The sequence below is a fragment of the Thamnophis sirtalis genome, unplaced genomic scaffold (assembly GCF_051295495.1).
Source record: "Thamnophis sirtalis isolate CommonGarterSnake01/CBP01778 unplaced genomic scaffold, rThaSir2_p1.2 scaffold_7, whole genome shotgun sequence".
NCBI lineage: Eukaryota > Metazoa > Chordata > Lepidosauria > Squamata > Natricidae > Thamnophis > Thamnophis sirtalis.
The window spans coordinates 43,453,018-43,472,166 of record NW_028261387.1 but is presented as its reverse complement, the minus strand read 5'-3'; the positions used below and the strand labels follow the sequence as shown (position 1 = coordinate 43,472,166).

The 19,149-nt window shown below is 38.0% G+C and overlaps 1 protein-coding gene across 1 annotated transcript; it reads left to right on the top strand.

The window, feature by feature from the left end:
• On the top strand, positions 1–15,195 carry LOC106542676 (embryonic pepsinogen). The gene is made up of 9 exons (XM_014058474.2): positions 1–110; positions 731–902; positions 1,394–1,511; positions 2,450–2,568; positions 5,921–6,120; positions 7,363–7,476; positions 8,085–8,220; positions 9,251–9,349; positions 14,844–15,195. Exons 1-9 carry the CDS (start codon positions 55–57, stop codon positions 14,979–14,981), a joined length of 1,152 nt encoding a protein of 383 aa, XP_013913949.1. The 5' UTR covers positions 1–54; the 3' UTR covers positions 14,982–15,195.
• Positions 15,196–19,149: the final 3,954 nt, after the last annotated feature.

The window sequence follows — 19,149 nt, the reverse complement described above, 5'->3', positions numbered from 1 at the left end:
CAAGCTGTAGAGCAGGTACCAGCACAACTGGAGATATTTGGTGGAAGGAGCAGCATGAAGTGCCTAGCAATTCTCTTAGCTTTTGTGGCTTTTTCTGAATGTCTTGTTAGGTCAGTCCTAATTTTATTGCCAATATTTTCAGCTGCAATTGTTTGTTTATTTACTTGATTTATTTGTGAACTTTCTATTCTGGCAATACAGGGGAGATAAACTATGGATGGTATATTCAGATTTAAAATGAAATTGTTATTTTAAAACAATACAATGCAAAGAGAAAGCAGAATGAGCCTATATTAAAGGCATTATTGTACTCTCTTGGTTTTACTAATATGTAAGAGTAATCTTAAATATTACCTAAATCAGATATTAAATATCTAGAAACTTTATAAAAATTTCAACTAATGCTTTTAAAGTTTAAAGGTGGAATAAATCAACTTGTAGCATTTTCTTTAGGCAGTCGTATCATTTCTTACAGTTGTGCAACAATTTTGGATGTATGGTTTATTATGTTCATGAGTGAGGGCTGTATTAATATTTTGGCTGCTGAAGGAGTCAAGCTGAAAGCCCATGATATTTGATTGAAATCCATACATTTTTTAAAACTTAATTTAGATATATGGTGGATGACAATATGAAACAGTATAACGTGTTTTTTTTTTCATTAAAAGGGACACATGTATAGGAGAAGAATGACAACATAGCATCTATTCATTTTGTTCTTGTATGCTAGGGTTCCCATCTGGAAAGGAGAGAAACTTAGAGATACTCTTAGGCAGAAACATTTGCTGGGAAGTCTTCTACAAGAACATCATTATGACATTAGTACTAAGTACACCAAACGTTCTCCAGTTGTTTTCAATTCTGGTCAGCTGGCTGATGAACCACTCTTGAACTACTTAGATGTAAGTTGCTGGTTTTCTTTTGATTTGCCAATAGGAGAGAATGTATGTAACTCATGGTTGAACTGTAGAGTCCTTGATGCTCTCTAGCTCGGAGCATGTGTCCAGGTAGTATGTTTTAATATGGAAAAACCGTTTCCTAAATACACGTTATTAATTTCCTGTGATAACTGATATTTGAACAAATGTAAATTATTTTACCAATATAGATGTCAAAGCGCAAGTTAAATAATGGTAGCACGATTACTCTTATTTATGTAGTTAAAATGATGGCACTTTAGCTACATAATTATATAATCTGTTAATTCATTTGGTTCTATTTGTGTAATTTCTACCTTGTTATATTATTCCCTTCTACAGATACTTTTTCTCTTGCTTTATTTTGTAACACTTAGGTTTATGGTATTTATTTCATGCCTCAATATTAAAAGATTGTAAAATGATCTACTGTACTTAGGTCTTCCAACATATATTTATTATTTACAAATTAACAGGCCCAATATTATGGAACAATCTACATTGGAACACCACCACAGGAATTCATTGTTCTGTTTGACACTGGATCATCAAATCTCTGGGTACCATCTGTTTCCTGCAAGAGTGCAGCGTGTAGTAAGTAACTGTCTTCATCAGACTTGATCAAATGGATTCATAAAATGTACTAAATTGTATTATATTTACTGGATAGAAGGGATATCTATAAAAGAGTTAGAAAATCCTGCAAGATGAAAAAAAATTGTCCAAAGCCATTGTTCTACTTCAGGTGTGTCAAACTTGATTTCATTGAGGGCCGCCTCAGGGTTGTGTTTGACCTTGGGGGGGGGCAAGGTCAGGGGAGGCGTGGTCAGTTCAACAATACTCCTGTCAGGATCGCTTGTGGTGGCTTGGGTGCTCTGCAAGCAAAAATGTCTCCTCAGGGCCATTTTTAGTTGTCATGGCCTCCTGCAAACTTCAGCAACACATATGGCCCTCCCGAGCTCCGTTTTCACTGGCAGAGGGTTGCAGGAGGCTGTGGCAACCGAAAACGGAGCTCACGAGCCCGTTTTTGCTGTCAGAAGCACTGCACCCCTGTCCTTTGCTGTTTCCAGGGTGGCCCCATGGGCCAGATCTAAGAATATCACTAGCCGGATCCACCCCTCAGGTCTTCAGTTTGACACCCCTGTTCTAAGGAGTATGTTCCACTGAATATTATGGGATTTGATTTTGGGAAGACATTTATATGACTACACAGATAAATTTTAGTTTGTAAAAATAAAGGGTAATTTTCAGCAAAAGATTTCAAAATGGTCGTGTTAAAAACAATTTCCTTCTTTGAAGACTGAAGCAAACAGTAACAGATCGTATTTTCCAGAAATAATATTCTTTTTATATTAAGTGATACTCCTCAAATAATAATTCTTTCCACTAGTTTTATTAATAATCTATATGACTTTTCTTTTTTAATAAACTAATAAAAGGAAAGCACTTGTACTGAGCTTGATGCGCACCATTGATTAAAAGCTGTTTTAATATTAATTAATGACTGGTGTTTTTTATTTTTTTACATTTAGAAAATCATCATCGATTTAACCCAAGTCTTTCTTCTACTTTCAAGAGCACAAAACAGTCTATGGCCATTTGGTATGGCACAGGAAACATGTTTGGCGTGTTAGGATATGACACAGTGAAGGTAAAACCATGCATTCTATAAGTACCTAAAAGATGAGCAAATAGTAAATGGTCAGTAAAGTCTATTTCCAACAATGTTGTGGTTTATAGCAATTTTTGCGAGTTAAAACAAGATATTCCCAATTCTCTTCCCTTTCTCCTGGGGTTCTAATACAGTAGTATAAACAGTATGAGAAGGTTCTTTTTGAAATGGTAATAAGGGTCATAACCAATTTCGTTGTATTTAAGTACAATGACAATAAAGATTATACTATAATGCAGAAAATAATGCAGAAAATCAATGGAAGTTTTTATGCCTTTTTACTATTCACTTGTTTAACAACAAGCATTTACAACTCAGTCCTGGTTTTCAGTTTTCTTCCTAAATCTCCCTCACAGAGAATATGTTTATTTCCAGCTCTTCTGTTAGCTGATTTATTTATTTAATTTATTTATTAAATTTCTATGCCACGCATCTCCCCTATAGGGTGACCCTAGGTTGTTTTGTTTTCCTTCTCCTTTCACCCTATTTCCTCTCCCATTTCTGGGCTTGACAAAAGAAAGAGAGAGAAAAGAAAAGAATGGGTTGGAAATTTCCTGTGGAAATTTTGTGGTGCCTCAGTGGCTAAGGCGCTGAGCTTGTCAATCAGAAAAGTCGGCAGTTCGGTGGTTCGAATCCCTCGTGCCGCGTAATGGAGTGACTTGTCCCAGCTTCTGCCAACCTAGCAGTTTGAAAGCATGTAAAAATGCAAGTAGAAAAATAGGGTTCCACCACAAAACCGTGAAACCCTTATCCGCGCTGACATAAGTGCAGAGGCAAATCCGCGCCGTCTGAAGCGCTAAGAAAAACATGACCCTACCGCACCGACATAAGTGCGGAGGGCAAATCCGCTCCTACCGAAGCACCCTAAACCTAACCCTAAACCTAACCCTAAACCTAACCCTAAACCTAACCCTAAATCTAACCCTAAACCTAACCCTAAACCTAACCCTAAACCTAACCCTAAACCTAGGGGCTCGCAAGTGGGGCGGCGACGCGCGGCAGAGGCAGGCCGCCCTCTTCTTCCTCAACAACATCTCCTTGGACGGGCAGCTGCCGCCGCCGGGCAAGCCCGCTTTGCCGGCCCCAGGAGAGCCTCAGCTGCCACCGCTGCCGCATCCTCCACCGCCGCCAGCGCCTCCCCAGAGGAAGAGGCAGGGCAGGCGGCGTCGGCGGAGCACGCGCCCCGCCTGCTGCTGCCGGCCCTGCTCGGGCCCCCTGCAGGCTTCCTGCTGCTCCCCGCGGCTGAGGTGGACCCTTCCCGCGGGCTGCTGCTGCTGGGCAGCCCGCTTTGCCCCGTGCTGTCAGCCCGGCCGCCCTGGCGGGGGTCTTGGTGGGAGGTACAGAGGCAAAGAACGAAGCACTTACCTTAATTTAAATCGGCTTTAAAGCGCCCTTTTGTCGCCGCGCTGTTGTCGCGGCGGTGATGACGCACAGTGATGACGCACGGTGATGACGTCATGGCTTTAGCGACATGGTTTAATCACGCTATTTTGACCACCACGGTTTTGTCATGCCACGGAAAAATAGGAACCACCTTTGATGGGAAGATAACAGCGTTTGGTGTGCCTTTCGCATTCAGTCATGCCGGCCACATGACCATGGAGACATCTTCAGACAGCGCTGGCTCTTTGGCTTTGAAACGGAGTTGAGAACTGCCCCCTAGAGTCAGGAACAACTAGCACATATGTGCAAGGGGAACCTTTACTTTTATGTTCAGCAGTGCTTGACATTCTCCTGGATCTGCTCAGCTGAAGATCTATTGTTTCTCCACTGGGGAAACAGTAGGTCTTCTACAAAGACCAAGGGCTTTACCAGTGACTGACAATTCCATTCTCCCTGACTTGGATTTGGGTAGAATTCTCATCCTTTCACTTCCCTTCTTCCAAGAAAGCTACTGTTGGATCTTTCTTTCTTCTTTCTCAATTTACCAAGAACTTCTCTAACTTTTCTCTCCAGTTACTCCACTCACTTTATGCATAGACTTTTTCTGCGCTCTCTCTCTTTCTCTCTGCTCTCTATGGATTGCAGTTTGAGAAAATTCATTCTTGATTAAATAGAATCTTGGGTGTATAAAGAAAGCTGTGGAAAAACCTCTGAACAGATGCTTTGATCCTCACTGTGGGCATTTAAAGGCTGGTAACAGTTTGTTATGTTATATTTTATGTGTATGTAGGTTGGGATATTAAGGAAAACGTTTTCCATATATATTTTTAAAGCGAATATTGTTGGAATCCTTGAAAAAAAATAGAAATGAGTTCTTGAAACAGGATCATCTGGTGGTGGATATCTGGTGGTGTCTATGAAAGGCATCTTTTCTAGCATTTTGGCAGAGATTTATATGACTCTCACCTTGATGATGTTCAAGAAATCTCTGAAATCCTGACTGTCCTCTGGTCTTGTGATTGGGTGGATACTTAATCCTATAGGATTACATTTGTCCAAGGGATTGTTTGCTCTAGATGTGCATAGTTTATGCTTCTTTTTTGGTTCTCTTTTTAATTATCTTTTAAAGTTGTATTCTATCTAGAGTCTGTATGGGTTTAGAATTCAATCTCCCATGTTAGACTATGGTACCTGAACCAGCGGTGGGATCCACTTAGTTTCTCTACCAGGTCGCAAATGTGAGCGTGCACGTGCCACCTTCTGCACATGTGCACTGCCTTCCGCTCATGCACAGAAGGTCACACATTACATCAAGGCGGGGGGACGGAGTCTACCATAGCCACCACTACCAGTTCACCCGGACTGGACTCGAGAGAACCGGCTGAATATCACCTCTGACCTGAACATATTAGAGATAGCAAGGCAAGTTGTTGTGAATAGTTATTAAAAAAATATTCAGACGACAGCCACAACCATAGAAGCTCCTGCCCTGTTTAAGGGGATGGGGTGATGTTTAAAAATTCATGGTTGTGGGCACTGACTTGACCTTATTGATACCCACTCATCCCATCAACATCTCAGTAACAAGGTCAAACCTTATATTCATTTCGGGGGGGGGGAATGATGGAAATGACATACAGAGAGCAGCTCACACTAAGTTGTGTGCATGATGCCAGCAGCTACACATTTGTCTTGGACCCTGAGAGCAAAACAAAATAGAATTGTTATTGGTTTGGGGCAGACTCAGCCTCCTGAGTAATTTTAATTAATTAGTAAAAGGCCCTGGTTGAGTCAGTTATTGTCTTGAAGCCATGATATTAATTAATTTAATTGTGTTCTGAAAAATATGAGCGTAGGCTTATGAGGGTGGCCATCGCTCATAGTATTAAACGTTTCCTTGAGGGTTCACCAGGTTAATGGATAAAGCAATACTTTGTTTCTCTTCTAGATGTCCAGTTTCATTGATACCAACCAACCTTTTGGTTTGAGCACTGTAGAGCCAGGAAACGTTTTCACCTACGCAAAGTTTGATGGCATCCTGGGCTTGGCCTACCCCACGATTTCAGTTGATCAAGCAACTCCTGTCTTTGATAATTTGATGAAAGAAGGTTTAGTGCAACAAGACCTGTTTTCTGTTTATCTCAGCAAGTAAATAATATTTTGATCTACCAGTTGTTGTTAGTGGTGGAAGGAAAATGCATCATGGAATAGATTTCTTTGGCAGTCCAATCATGTCACCCGGATAACACAGAGTTGGGTTATACTCTTCAAGTATATATAACTCTAAAACAATTAAACAGCAAAGAATAAGACAACTGTTGTTCTACTGAGCTTGCATTTGTGTAAAGGCCAACCTTCTCACAGCAAAATGTTTATGGAGATTCTCTATTATCCTGGACATGATTGTCCCAAAGGTGCTTTTCCAAAAGGCAACTGGATTTTCTTGTTTTTTTCCCTTGAAAATGCTTTGATTCCTAGACCCCTGGAGTGTAGTGATTAGAATGCAGTATTGCAGGCTAATTCTGCAAACTGCCGATTGCCAGCAGTTCAGCAGTTTGATTCTGACCGGCTCAAGATTGACAGTCTTCCATCCTTCCAAGGTCAGTAAAATGAGGACTCAGTTTATTGGGGGCAATATGCTGACTCTGTAAACTTAGAGACCTTATATACCGCTTCACAAAGCACTGTGAAGCGGTATATAAGCCTAAGTGCTATGCTATTGCTTTTCATCCAAAAGGTTTCTTCAGCTCAGAAGCTTTTTAAATGAGAAGTGAAACTTTTTCAAGGAAAAAAACAAAAAAATCCAATTAACTTTTGAAAAAGCACCTTTGTGACTTCTTGTAGCAAGTTCTCTTAATGATTCTGCATTAGGTTTAAAGTAGCATGGGATCTCTCAGATTCCATTATGTTAGCAGTAGTAGAGAGCTGAGCCAATGGGCCAGCTACGGTTGTGTTGAAGTTGACATTTTCTTTTGCAATTCTTTGAAAAGCTGGAACTCCATAGAGCTTAGGAACAGACTATTTCATTACTGGGGAGATCTTCTACCGTGGTCCTGGACTTGAGCACTTCTACCTGGTTCCTTGCTTGGTGGCTTTGCAGTTCAGCCACTCACAATTCCCCCCCCCCCCAATGTTACTGGACAAATATGCACAAAATAAAGAAAAGTGGGTGGAGTGGGAAAGTGAAAGCAGCTCCTTTTGTTTTCTTTTGTTGCATATGAGGATAAGGATTTTTTAAAAAGAAAATTATGGGACATGGAAGAATAGCAGCTATTATTTAATATTCTTTGTAACCATGGTATGAATACCTTCTGTCACTTTGTAACAGGTTTTTTGGTTGAAAACTTAATGTGCATCAAATGGCTTGACAACTTCATATTCATGTTTCAGAGAAGCAACTGGGAGCATGATCACTTTTGGTGGAATAGATCATTCTTATTATACTGGTTCTATTAACTGGATCCCTGTGACTTCACAAACATACTGGCAGATTTCAATGGACAGGTAAGCAGGTTTCGCTGTAAGTATTATTATTTATATTATCTCTATCTCTATCTTATATCTTATATCATCTATCCCGGAGTCCCTCAGGATTGGGCAGCCTATAAATCTTATTAATAAAAATAAATTAAATAAAATAATTAATAAATCTATCTATCTATATATCTATCTATCATATGAGTTCTTTACTATTATTGGACATTACATTGGAAAGTTTTATGAAATCCTTTAAAATTCATAACCTGAAGGGATAAGAATTGAAAAGAAAAGAAGTCAAGTCAAGCTCTGGAAAGAAAGAAAATTCTGGAAAGAAAATGTTGATTAACATGGCATGTTACATACTGGAAGAGCAAAGGTTCCTGCTCTAAAGAGTTCCCAGCTACATTTATTATAATTGCTTTCTGCAGTTTCAAACACATATCCTGGTTTAATCTTGACTAATTATATAGTATAGAACTATATAATTAGTCAAGGGTAAACCAGGATATCTGTTTGAAACACATCCTTAGTCATCCTTACAATAACTTCTTAAGGGACACATTGATTATATTTTAATAAGTGGTAGCCTTTTTTATTTCTAGTATCACCATCACACGATTTCTGTTTCTTAGTGTTTTAGTGAATGGTAAGGAGGTTGCCTGCAATGGTGGCTGTCAAGCAATTGTTGATACAGGTACCTCCCTCCTGGCTGGTCCACCATCCGGCATATCTAGCATCCTAAAAGCCATTGGAGTTAATCCACAGCAGGTAAGATTAAACCCCTTATTCTCTGCCATTGTATTTGTCATTCATTACATTTGAAAGATTCTTCTACTCATCCTTATCACACTGATGCCCATACAATAACAGGCTGTGAGGGATTATGTATGGAAATACATAGATTGGTAGATATATGACGTATTACTGTTCAGTTTGATTGATTTCCACTTCAGCAGATTTCTCCCTGCATATTTCATTAAAATTCAACTGTAAATTTGATAGTTCTGTTAAGGTAAAGTTGTGTTTCACTCATAAAGGTTATGAGATGATCATGAGTTATGACTCTAAAAAAGTGAAATAGCAAAGAATATTAAATCTCCCCAGGGACTGATTAAAACACACTTCCTGTATTTATCATGTACTCAGAGTAACTGAAACTATCTTGACTTGCAAGGTGGCGTTCACCTCAAGCATAACACTTAATGTTTATGGCAGGGGTGGGTTGCTGCTAGCATTTACTGCCGGTTTGGTGTGCGCAAAAACTTTGCATGTGCAGAACCGAAAAACAAAATAGCACTGCCGGAGGTGACCAGTTCAGGGGCACGGCAGGCCTGGGTCACTGCTGGTTCCAGCGACCCAGGCTGCCAAGTTACTACCAGTTTGGCTGAACAGGTCCAAATCAGTAGGAACCCACCTCTGGTTTATAGAAATTCTCAGTCATCCAGGTTATGATTATCCCAAAGGTGTTTTTTCAAAAGATAATGGGACTTTCCCTCCCCTCTCCCCCCGTGAAAATGTTCAATTTCTCATCCAAGAAGCTTTTAAAGTTCTGAACTAAAGAAGCTTGTTGGATAAGAAGCGAAATGTCTTCAAGGAAAATCAAAAAAGTCCAGTTGCTTTTTGAAAAAGCACCTTTGGGACATAACACTTAGAAACATAATAGTTTATTATGTAAGACAGCAATTTTACTTTCTTGAAATTTCATGTGTGGAACAAAAATGTTACATTTTGTGATTTAAAAAAATACTATCTGTTGTGATCAGAATAATTCAAGAACATTCTTCCTTGTTTTGTGTAGCCTGTAATCAACTGCAGTAATCTCTCCAACCTGCCTGATATTGTTTTTGTAATCAATGGAATCCACCATCCATTGCCACCAGCAGCTTATACTGCACCGGTAAGTAATAGATTTGGATTTATACTCAGTGCTTGGTTACTACTATTTCTATGCAGATTAGAAGTGCAAGGCAAGGGATGAAAATGGAAAGATGGAGGCAATCTTTTGTAAGAAATATTCTTAGTAATACAGTTTGGGTCTGGAGATGCTCTTTTGAAGTACATCTCAAATTCCAGGGTAAAGGTGCCCTTTGGAAGGGCAACCATACCTACACTCAGATACTGTTACATTAATATAGATTTGATTATTTTATAATAAGTGTTTATTTTATTTTATAACATACAAAAAATCCAATTTCAATGAACAGTTATTGTGTGGGTACAAACCATTTTAAGAAATAATAGTCAAAATGTTTACAACAGTATTCATTGCATTAGTATCAGTTATAATAGCATTAATAATAATAACAACAATAATAATAATATTTGTTTAACCAATTTAACATACCTTCTTTATATCACTCATCTTTCCATATATTTCCCTGCTTCTAGCTCCTGTTTTTGTCAGCTAACCATTGATAAAATAAGTTCCAAGTCAAAAAATATTCAGTTTCTTTCTTTTCCTTGATTATAACGTTAGCCTATCCATTTCTGCACATTCTACTTTTTTTTGAGAATTTTTTTTATTGTTTTAATTAAACTGAAAGGAAAAAAATCATCTTTCGTTACATCTTGTTGAAAGCATATCGATTGGTTACAAATATATTCCGTGCGTTTCTTCCAAAGTCCTTACATATACTTCATTTAAATCATGTTGCACATTTTAAATCAAGAAAAAAAGTTATACATTTTACTATCCCTGTACCTTAATTCTCATTTGGTTACCATTGTTTAAACATGTTTTTATCTAAAATCATTTATATTAGAAGACACAACCATCTACTGGCATTCATTTGCAATTTCAATATATCTCCAATATCATTACACCTTTATGACATATTCTAAAATTAATTCGGTTAAGTAGGATATCTGAGCATCCCCCCCCCAACACACCTGTATGTATCATTAAATATTGTCCATTAACATTTCATTGTTATTATTGTAGTTAACTAAAAGTTATTTACTAATTATCTCACCTCTCCTCTCCAGGCCCACACAATATTATGACTTTATAACCGTCTTTAAACAATGATTTATTAACAAGATTTATAGGACTTTTCCCTCAATCCCACATTAGTTAATTACGGGCTAAGAAAAAGAAAACATTAGCCATCTAAGACAATCTAAGAAATATTAACATTTCTACTTGACAATCACCCAGAATGTAGGTTAGTATTTCTATGGTCTGGTTTTTTATCCTAACTAGGGTTATTATTTCTCTATTAGTATCATAGTAAATTTATGTTAATGGATAAACATTCAGTGGTAATTTAAAACATTCTAAAAGATATTATCATATCTACTTAATAATCAGTCAAATATTAACTAGCTTTTTCCATCAATTGGGATTATTAACCAGTATCTTTCCAGTAACAAAATAGCCTTTCATCTCTCGCCAGTTGTTGTGCCAATTTTATGTCCAAAACCTTTCCAGAGTTTAAAACTTCTCTCCACACATTGAAGCTTAAATGATCTCTCATGTAGTTTTGTTGCCCTTGAGTTGTTATTAATGTAAGCTTAACTTTAGTTGTCAGTTTTGTTTCTGAATAGATTTGTCTTATTACCTCCATCTTTTTCGCTCTTTTTTTTTCTCCCACATCTTGAAATTGGGGTGGAACACCAAATTATCAAAGTCACTTTTCCAGCTTCTCTTCTTTCCACTTTCACTCAGGTTTACTCCATTTATAAGTTCATCTAAGTTCTTATCTTCGTTTTCTGTATTTCCATTCACTTCCTTAATTTCTGGGGCTATAACCCCATCATCTTTCTCTGTGATATCCCATAGCCTGTCCCATTTCTTGTGGAATCTCTCAAATCCTTCTGAGATGTTTTGAAGCCCAGCCAAAATGTTTTGGATTAAAAAGTTTTCTTCATCTGAGTATTGCTCCATTTTTTAGAATAAGGAATAATATAGGGAAAGAGCAAGAAGAAGAGGGTTTAGGTACAATCTGCCACCCTAGCCTCACACAGATTTTGAAGAATATATCTATTTTTATTTTAGACGAATGTTCTTTTATGGTTTTCAAAGAAAGAGGGTTCTTTCCTTTTCCAATTCTTGTCAAAGCATGTTCCATACACCACTATTTGTAACCTTGGGTCTTTATCAGGTTTTAAAGAGACATTCCAAGTCCTTTTGTTGCGCAGTTACAGTCAGTATAGTCAAATAAGAGTGAACAAAGAAAACAGTTGTTACAGCAGCAATAAAAAGCTTCAGATTTGGCCTTTCAAGTGGCAGATTCAATCCTTTTTAAAACCTCTTCCCTTAGGTATCTCCAATATAATATTGCAACAAGTAGAAGAAGAAATTTATTGAAGTAAAAAGAGTTTTAATTTAAGCCAAAAAAATTAAAGTGGTAAAGGAAAATAAGGAAAAAAGAGATTCCTTCACTTCAGGCGGAAAAAACAGGAGCATTACAATCACTCAATCAACAAAAGATTACAAGCAAGAGAGAAAAAACTTTCTAAGTCCAGTGGGGATTAAGTATGCCGCTTTGTTCTTGCTTAATGGACTAATTAAGCTTAAGAAAAGAGTTCCTTAGGGCAATCTAAAAGAAAAGAAAAGAAACCTCACCAGTAGAAACACTTTCGTTTCATTCTCTCTTCCATGGAGTGGTCTCCAACTATGTCAGCTGGGGGTGGGGTAGCTGTTTGCCACCGGTTGGAAGCTCTCCCCTTGGGTCGATCAGGGACTTTGCGATATCCCTGCGACCAGCAAGGTCTTATCTTCCCAGTCACCGTCTCTTCGGTACGGTTTAGGTCCTACCAGACTGTCCAGGGGCAAAAGTGTCATTGATGGATTCGGACAGCCGAATCCAAACAATGTATCGTTGCGACATGGCTCCTCCTTCCACATTCTACTATTTTTTAATCACCTTTTCATCTGTTGGGATCTCTTCACTTTTCCATTCTTTTGCAAATACTATTCTAGCTGCAATCAGTACATGTAAAATCCCTTTATTATATTTGTCCGGTAAAATGCCCAACAAAAATGTCTCTGGTTTCAAATTAATATGCTGTTTTATCATTTTTTACAGCCATTTATGTATTTTTGTCCAATTTTTTGCTTTTTGGCATGTCCACCTAGTATGATAGTATGAACCAGGTGTCTGTTGGTATTGCCAACATTTAACAGATTTATTCTTAAACATCTTTGCCAACCTTGAGGGTGGAAAATCCAACTATAAAACATTTTATAAAGATTTTCTTTGTATGCAGTAGACATTGTTAGTTTATAGTTTCTATCCCATAGTTTCTGCCATTTATCAAACTCAATCGGATAGCCAAAGTTTTTAGCCCATACTATCATTTATCTCTTTTACTTGCTCATCTTCCATCTTGATACTTAACAAGTAGCTATATGTTTACTTTATTAATTTTTAATTTGTCTCTGTTAATATCTGATCTAATTCTGTTAATTCTCTATATAAACCATACATTTTAACATCCTTCTCATATCTAGATTGCATCTGCACATATGACCACTTGTTATCTCAATCCCTTGGTCATACATAGATTTGATTCTTGAATAAGGTTTTTGAATTTTAGTAATTTTGTCCTACAGGTTATATGTTTATCACCATAAAAAATTTTTGATCCAAAAGTTGCAGTATGAGATCTGGTGTTGCAAGTGTTTGTTCAGCTGTTTCAGGAAAGCAAAATGTGGAAGAAAATAATGCTGTTTTCCCCTCTGTTCCTCTTTGCATAGAAAATTGCAAAATCTCTTTCTGCCCTTTCTTTTTAAGACCACAGTATGTGTTTTTGCAATGGCAATGAGGAAAAAAGTCTGCTCGTCATATATCTTCCAGTTGCCATGGCTGAGCAGTATTAATCTCTAGATAGAATAGGATCTATTTTATGTGGAAATACATGTAAAGCTTAGTCTGGCAAGTTTTATTACTCTGTTATTTCAGATACCGCTATGTCCAACTAGTTATGTTCCCACAATTAAATGAAAAGCATAAGCATAGCAGTAAAACAAAGCCCCAAATTTGATGTGCTTGTGAGATCCTTCCTAGCATACCTGTCAAGTGCCAGGGAAATCAGGAGATTCAAGTAGTTCAAATAAATCTGAGTATAAAGATTTATTGCAAGCTTAAGCTGTCTACAAAATCTGAGTTAGTAATGGTCAAGGAAGATGACCAGAAATTAAGAGGCATTCAAGGTGGGCTGTGCTTAGATCTCTTCTGGGCTTGCAGGAACTCATGACTTATGACATGATTGACCCCTCCTCAGGTTCAGCCTGGTCATCTCATACATTTCCTGGCATCTCTGCACTAGACTTACCAAATATTGGTGCCTGCTGAAAATATACTATCTTATCCAGTTCAACTCTTCAAATATGTCAAATTATAATTCCAACAATTCTAGAATAGCATGGGCCCTAATTTTAGCTGTGCTGTCTGGGAATTCTAGGTATTGTCCCAAAACATCTGAGTAACTCTGCCTATATTATATATGCCTGGAGGATACTGATCAGTGAGTACTTTTTATGCAATTAGTACACCAAAATGATAACACAGAACCAAGTCAATCACTCTGTGAAAAAATAGGCTGCTAAGGAATCTCCTTCATTATATTACTTCAGAAGTCGATGGATATGTGGAAACCACAGTCCACTTCCTAGCCTGAATCTCCTTATAGTTTTCATATATGTGCTTGGTGAATTAGTCAATGTTTGAATTCACATAATATTTAAACTATAAACAAATGGGATAAGCAGTTTTGCACAACATCCTAACTAAGCCACAAAGAATCAAGCCAAAAAGTACAATATGCTTGGGCATATCCATTTGTTCAGATGAGTCTGTAAAGTTTTTAATTGGACTCTCAACAGTGTTATCTCCTGAAAATTTATACTCTTAATATGAATAACTCTCAATAACACAAATAACTTCTATGTTATTAATGTCTTCCTGGATTAAAAGTACAGCAATACAAAACAACACTATAACAATGTCCACATAAATTCACTGGTTTTTTTTTCCCCTGAACTAGCAGAAAAAGTTTCAACACTACCCTGTATATCCGCTGGCACAGTTCAAAGATAGGGTAATATTACAGTTCAATTCTTTTCGTAATGAAGCAGCACACAAAGAATTTTGTAAATCTGGAATCTCCATAGAGCTTTTAAAGAGCTTTCCTACTTGAACAATGGGATGTTTATTCCTTTGGATATCATCTTAACTAACAATCTCTCTGTAGACAATACACCAGCCTTTATTTAATTTAGTTTATATTTACCATTATATAATTTCACTTGCGTATCTTTTTGTGTTTGTAGGTTTCCTGGTACAATTTGACTAAAATTAATTCATTGAATAATGCCTGCACAGATTCAGTCATATGGCTGTTGTTTTTTTAATTTTTGTTGTTGCTGTTTTCTTCCTTCCCTCTAGATTGTGCCAGGCTATTGCTCCACTGGTTTGCAAGCAATTGGTCAGGAAAGCTGGATTCTAGGAGATGTGTTCATAAGAGAATACTACACCATTTTTGACAGAGGCAACAATCAAGTTGGGATGGCAAAGGCAATCTAAGAAAAAAAAGTCTGCTTTTTACAACAGTGAATACTGTATCTGTTTAATCAACACATCCAGCTGTATTTTAATTTCTCAGCAACGTATCGTATTAACACTAGTCCTATACTTTTAAAAACAATAACTGATCTATTACAAGATATTTCACAAATGAAAGCACTATTCAGGTGTTTCTGATTACCACTGCATGAAAAAAATAAATACATAAATAATATCTTGTTCCAAAGTGTGTTCTTTGCACATATTCAAGTCATCCTGCATGAGCTGTGATAAAATATATTAATTAGATTCCTAGACTGACAGAAAACAGTCTCCAGGTAGAGATTATACTTTTATATCGGTCATAACTACCTGCCAACTGACCCTTTGAAAGGATTGTGTTCCTTGTTAGATAGAAGAGACTGGTCTTTGACATAAAACATTTCTTTACCAAGTTCCATGTGTGGCATTGCCATATATTTAAAAAAATATAGGATTCAGGATCTCAAGGCATAAATCAGGAAATAGGATCTGTGCATATGCTTATTTATATTTATAAATGCATATTTGTGGTTCTTCCTCACATCTAGAGAAATGTGCCTTAAGTAGAGAAGAAAGTACTATGTTGTTCTAAAAAGCACTGGTCTCAGTGCTTTAGAGCACTTTAGGAATCCAATGAATGCTGCAACTGACCCACATTGTAACTTATGGTAGATTCAGGGTAACAATCAGCAAAATCTCTGATGTTTCATTGGGGTTATTTATGTGTGGAAAAATGAATTACTAATCACTTTCCAGAAAGCATGACTAACCAGGGTTGGGGAACTTCAAAGATGATCTGACTTTTCTTTGCATTCAGCTAGGAGATTATCTGGAACTGGTTTGGTTGGGGTAGTTCACAGTCAGCGTTGATTTATTGTGTTTGTTTGTCAGGAGAATAGTTGCCCCTCCATTTGCTGAATGATTTGAAGGCTGATATGACAAAATAGCCTGTGTTTTTCAAACGGCTGTATTGGAAAGCACAGGGTAAGCTGCCTGTAAGCCTTCACTGTTTCTTCTTGTCTTCCTTTTCATGTTAAACTGCCTGCCTCAGCAGTCCCATTGTCTATCTTCACTGCTGCTTGCCCAATTATTTCTTCAGCATAGCAGCACCTGCTGGTCTTCAATCTATAGTCTGGCAGCAATCCACCTATGGAAGGGGTAGTGGTTGAGGGGAGAATACTTGGGAAACTGAAACATGCCTTCTTGAGAAACTGCTTCAAGGTCACCCAGGTAGAGGGAGGAAGAGGAGGCATACCAGAGCACACCTGAACTGACCTTTAGGAAAACAGCTTGCAAGATTTTAACTGGATTCTTTAATTGGGGTGGGGAATGAAAACCAATCAAGGCAGGGGAACGGTTTGGGATTTTGGTGCACAAATCTCAGTTCTGGCTATGCATTACTGCAATCCACTTGATCTTTAATAAAACTATAGCTTTCTCAACAAATGGAGTCAAGGATTATTTTTATTTGGATATTAAGAGGGGGCAGCCTGACACTGACATTGAATATTGTGTTAAAATACTGCTCCAGCTGGCGTTGGCTTTGCTAAGGGAGCTCTTTGGGAAATCTTTTTTTCCCCAATGAAAATAATGTTTTGGGTGATCTGGGATGTTCGCCATCCTACATTGCAGCCCTTTAACCCAGAGCAAGAAGTTGAAAAAACAATTGGCATCTAGTTAGTCTCATGGAGAGAACTTTAAAAAAATAACACTAAAAAGATAAGGTATCCATCTCTCTGACAGCCACAACAAAAATGGTAATTGAGTGCAAAGTTTTAAGTAGATCTTATCAGACCTCTGGTTTTTTTTCTTCTCCATGCAGAAAGACTTATGAAAAATCCACAGAAGATTGAAAACACGTTTTTTGTGTTAAAACCCATCTTAGCTGGCTTCATTGTCAGGCTAATAACAAGATGAACACTCCAGTGTCAGGAATGTCCTTGACAAATAATAAGTGGGGTATCTTCATACCTTAAAAAGCAGGGCATGACTACAAATCCCTTGAAAAATTGCATTTGATTGAAGACAAAGCCAATTCATTTCCTGCCCAAATCTCTTTGAACCAAATAAACTTAGCTCATGTGAAAGAAGTGGTAGACCACCAAAAAAGCATTTATACAGGCAATCTTACATCCTATAGAGATGGTTTCAGGTTTTTTTTAAAGTTCAGAAAAAATTAAGGCTGTCAATTAATGCTACTGATGGAGGCTGTTTCTCATATAGCTTAAGTTGCCAAAAGCTGGGGAATTGGTTTAGCTCTGATTTTTTTGGGGGGGGATTAGTGGGGTCATCTTTTGACATTTGTTGCAGGAATGTCTGACTTCTGATCAAGGAGAATAGATAATGATAGTCACAGAAGAGATTGCACCAAGTGAAAGGAGAAAGTTCTTTCTTCATCTTCAACTCTCATGAACTCAATCTGCATAGAAATTAATTGGTGGGAGGACACTTATGGACATCAGTGAAAATTTAGAGCTCAGGAAAAAATAGACCCAGAGCTACAGCCCCAGGTTTAGCAACATCTTGAGAGACTGCCTACTGCCAATTACCTCCACTAGGCCAATAAGATCCCATAGATTAGGCCTCCTCCGAATTCCATCAGCCGGTCAATGTCAACTGGCAACTACCTGGAGGAGAGCCTTCTCGGTGGCTGCTCCGACCCTCTGGAACGAACTCCCCATGGAGATTTGTACCCTCACCACCCTCCAGACCTTCCGCGTAGCCCTTAAAACCTGGCTGTCCTGACAGGCCTGGGGCTAAAGACTTCAACCCCACCCGAATAGTATGACTGTTGCGCTTTTTAACGATGTATTGTCTTCATGTATGTAACTTGTTTTGTCCTTCCCTCCCCCTGAATTGTGAGCCGCCCTGAGTCCCCTCAGGGAAAAGGGCGGCATACAAATAATGTAAAATCCAAATCCAAATCCAAACATCACCAGCTGTTATATTTTTGAAAAACATAGACAGGAAACTCAAACTCAAGAACCATCAAAGTATGAGGTTGTGGGTATATTTCATGTAAAGTATACTTTATTTTATATTTCTTTATTTTTCTACAAAAACAAGGGGGGAATAAAGTCAACAATAAAGAAAGAAAACATCAGCTAGTAAAATTATTAACTAAGTTCAACTAATTAATGCATTTAAAACATTTTATTTTAATGAAGTATTTTAAATGGATCAATGAACAGATAACCATAAAAAACACACACACTCTCTTAAAAAAACAGAACCATGGAAATAAGTCAAGAACCATTTTGAAAAAGATTAAAATGGTGAGTTTAAATCTCAGAACATGCTCCCAGAGTATTTGAAGAATTGGCCAATATAATGCATTGCTTAAGGCAGTGGTCCCCAACCTTTTTATCGCCGCGGACCAGTCAGCCTTTGATAATTTTACTGTGGCCCACTGAGCGCGCGCAGGGGTAGGAGGGCGTTGTTCTTTGGGCCACACGTGCGTACCTGCGCGGGGCTCTCTTCCCTGGAGCCTTTGCGCACGGCCCAGGAGCTTTTGCGCACAGCCCAGGAGCCTTTGCGCTGCAGCGATCATGTCCCCCGGCCGCTGCAGCGATCATGTCCCCCAGCCGCTGCAGCGATCATGGCCCCCGGCCGCTGCGCGGCCCGGTGCCAGGTACTCCACGGCCCGGCACCAGTCCACGGACCGGGGGTTGGGGACCACTGGCTTAAGGTATCGGACCTAGAAGCAGGGAGATCCATCCAGATCCAGCCAAATAATATTTTCAGCAATGAAACTCAATAGCTGACTTTTTCTCAAGACAATTTTATCTCACAGCATTATTGTTTTGGAATAAAATAATAAAGAGATCCTCAGAGAAGCTGCCTTCAGCACCTGGAGAAATATTTAACTAGATTTGGATCAACAATTAATGTTGAACCAGATAAAATGATAATAAAATGATCTGTCTTATTTCTTTGTATTTATTAGATGTATTAGAGTGCTCAAAATACAATATAAGATCTTAGAACAGTAGTTGATTCCAAACTCAGTGTAGGTTTACAATGCATTATGGCTGTTCCAAGAAAAATGCAAATTTAGGGTTTGGGGGGTATGAGAATTGCTTAAAACATTTTAAGAATAATTTATTCCTACATCCAATGATAATGAAAGTTGTTGCTATGACACAAG

Bases quoted from the DNA above. Each gene is read 5' to 3' on its own strand.
- LOC106542676 (XM_014058474.2), top strand. From the start codon at position 55: ATGAAGTGCCTAGCAATTCTCTTAGCTTTTGTGGCTTTTTCTGAATGT. The intron at 111-730 runs GTCAGTCCTAAT...CTTGTATGCTAG, and splicing joins TTTTCTGAATGTCTTGTTAG to GGTTCCCATCTGGAAAGGAG. The intron at 9,350-14,843 runs GTAAGTAATAGA...CCTTCCCTCTAG, and splicing joins CAGCAGCTTATACTGCACCG to ATTGTGCCAGGCTATTGCTC.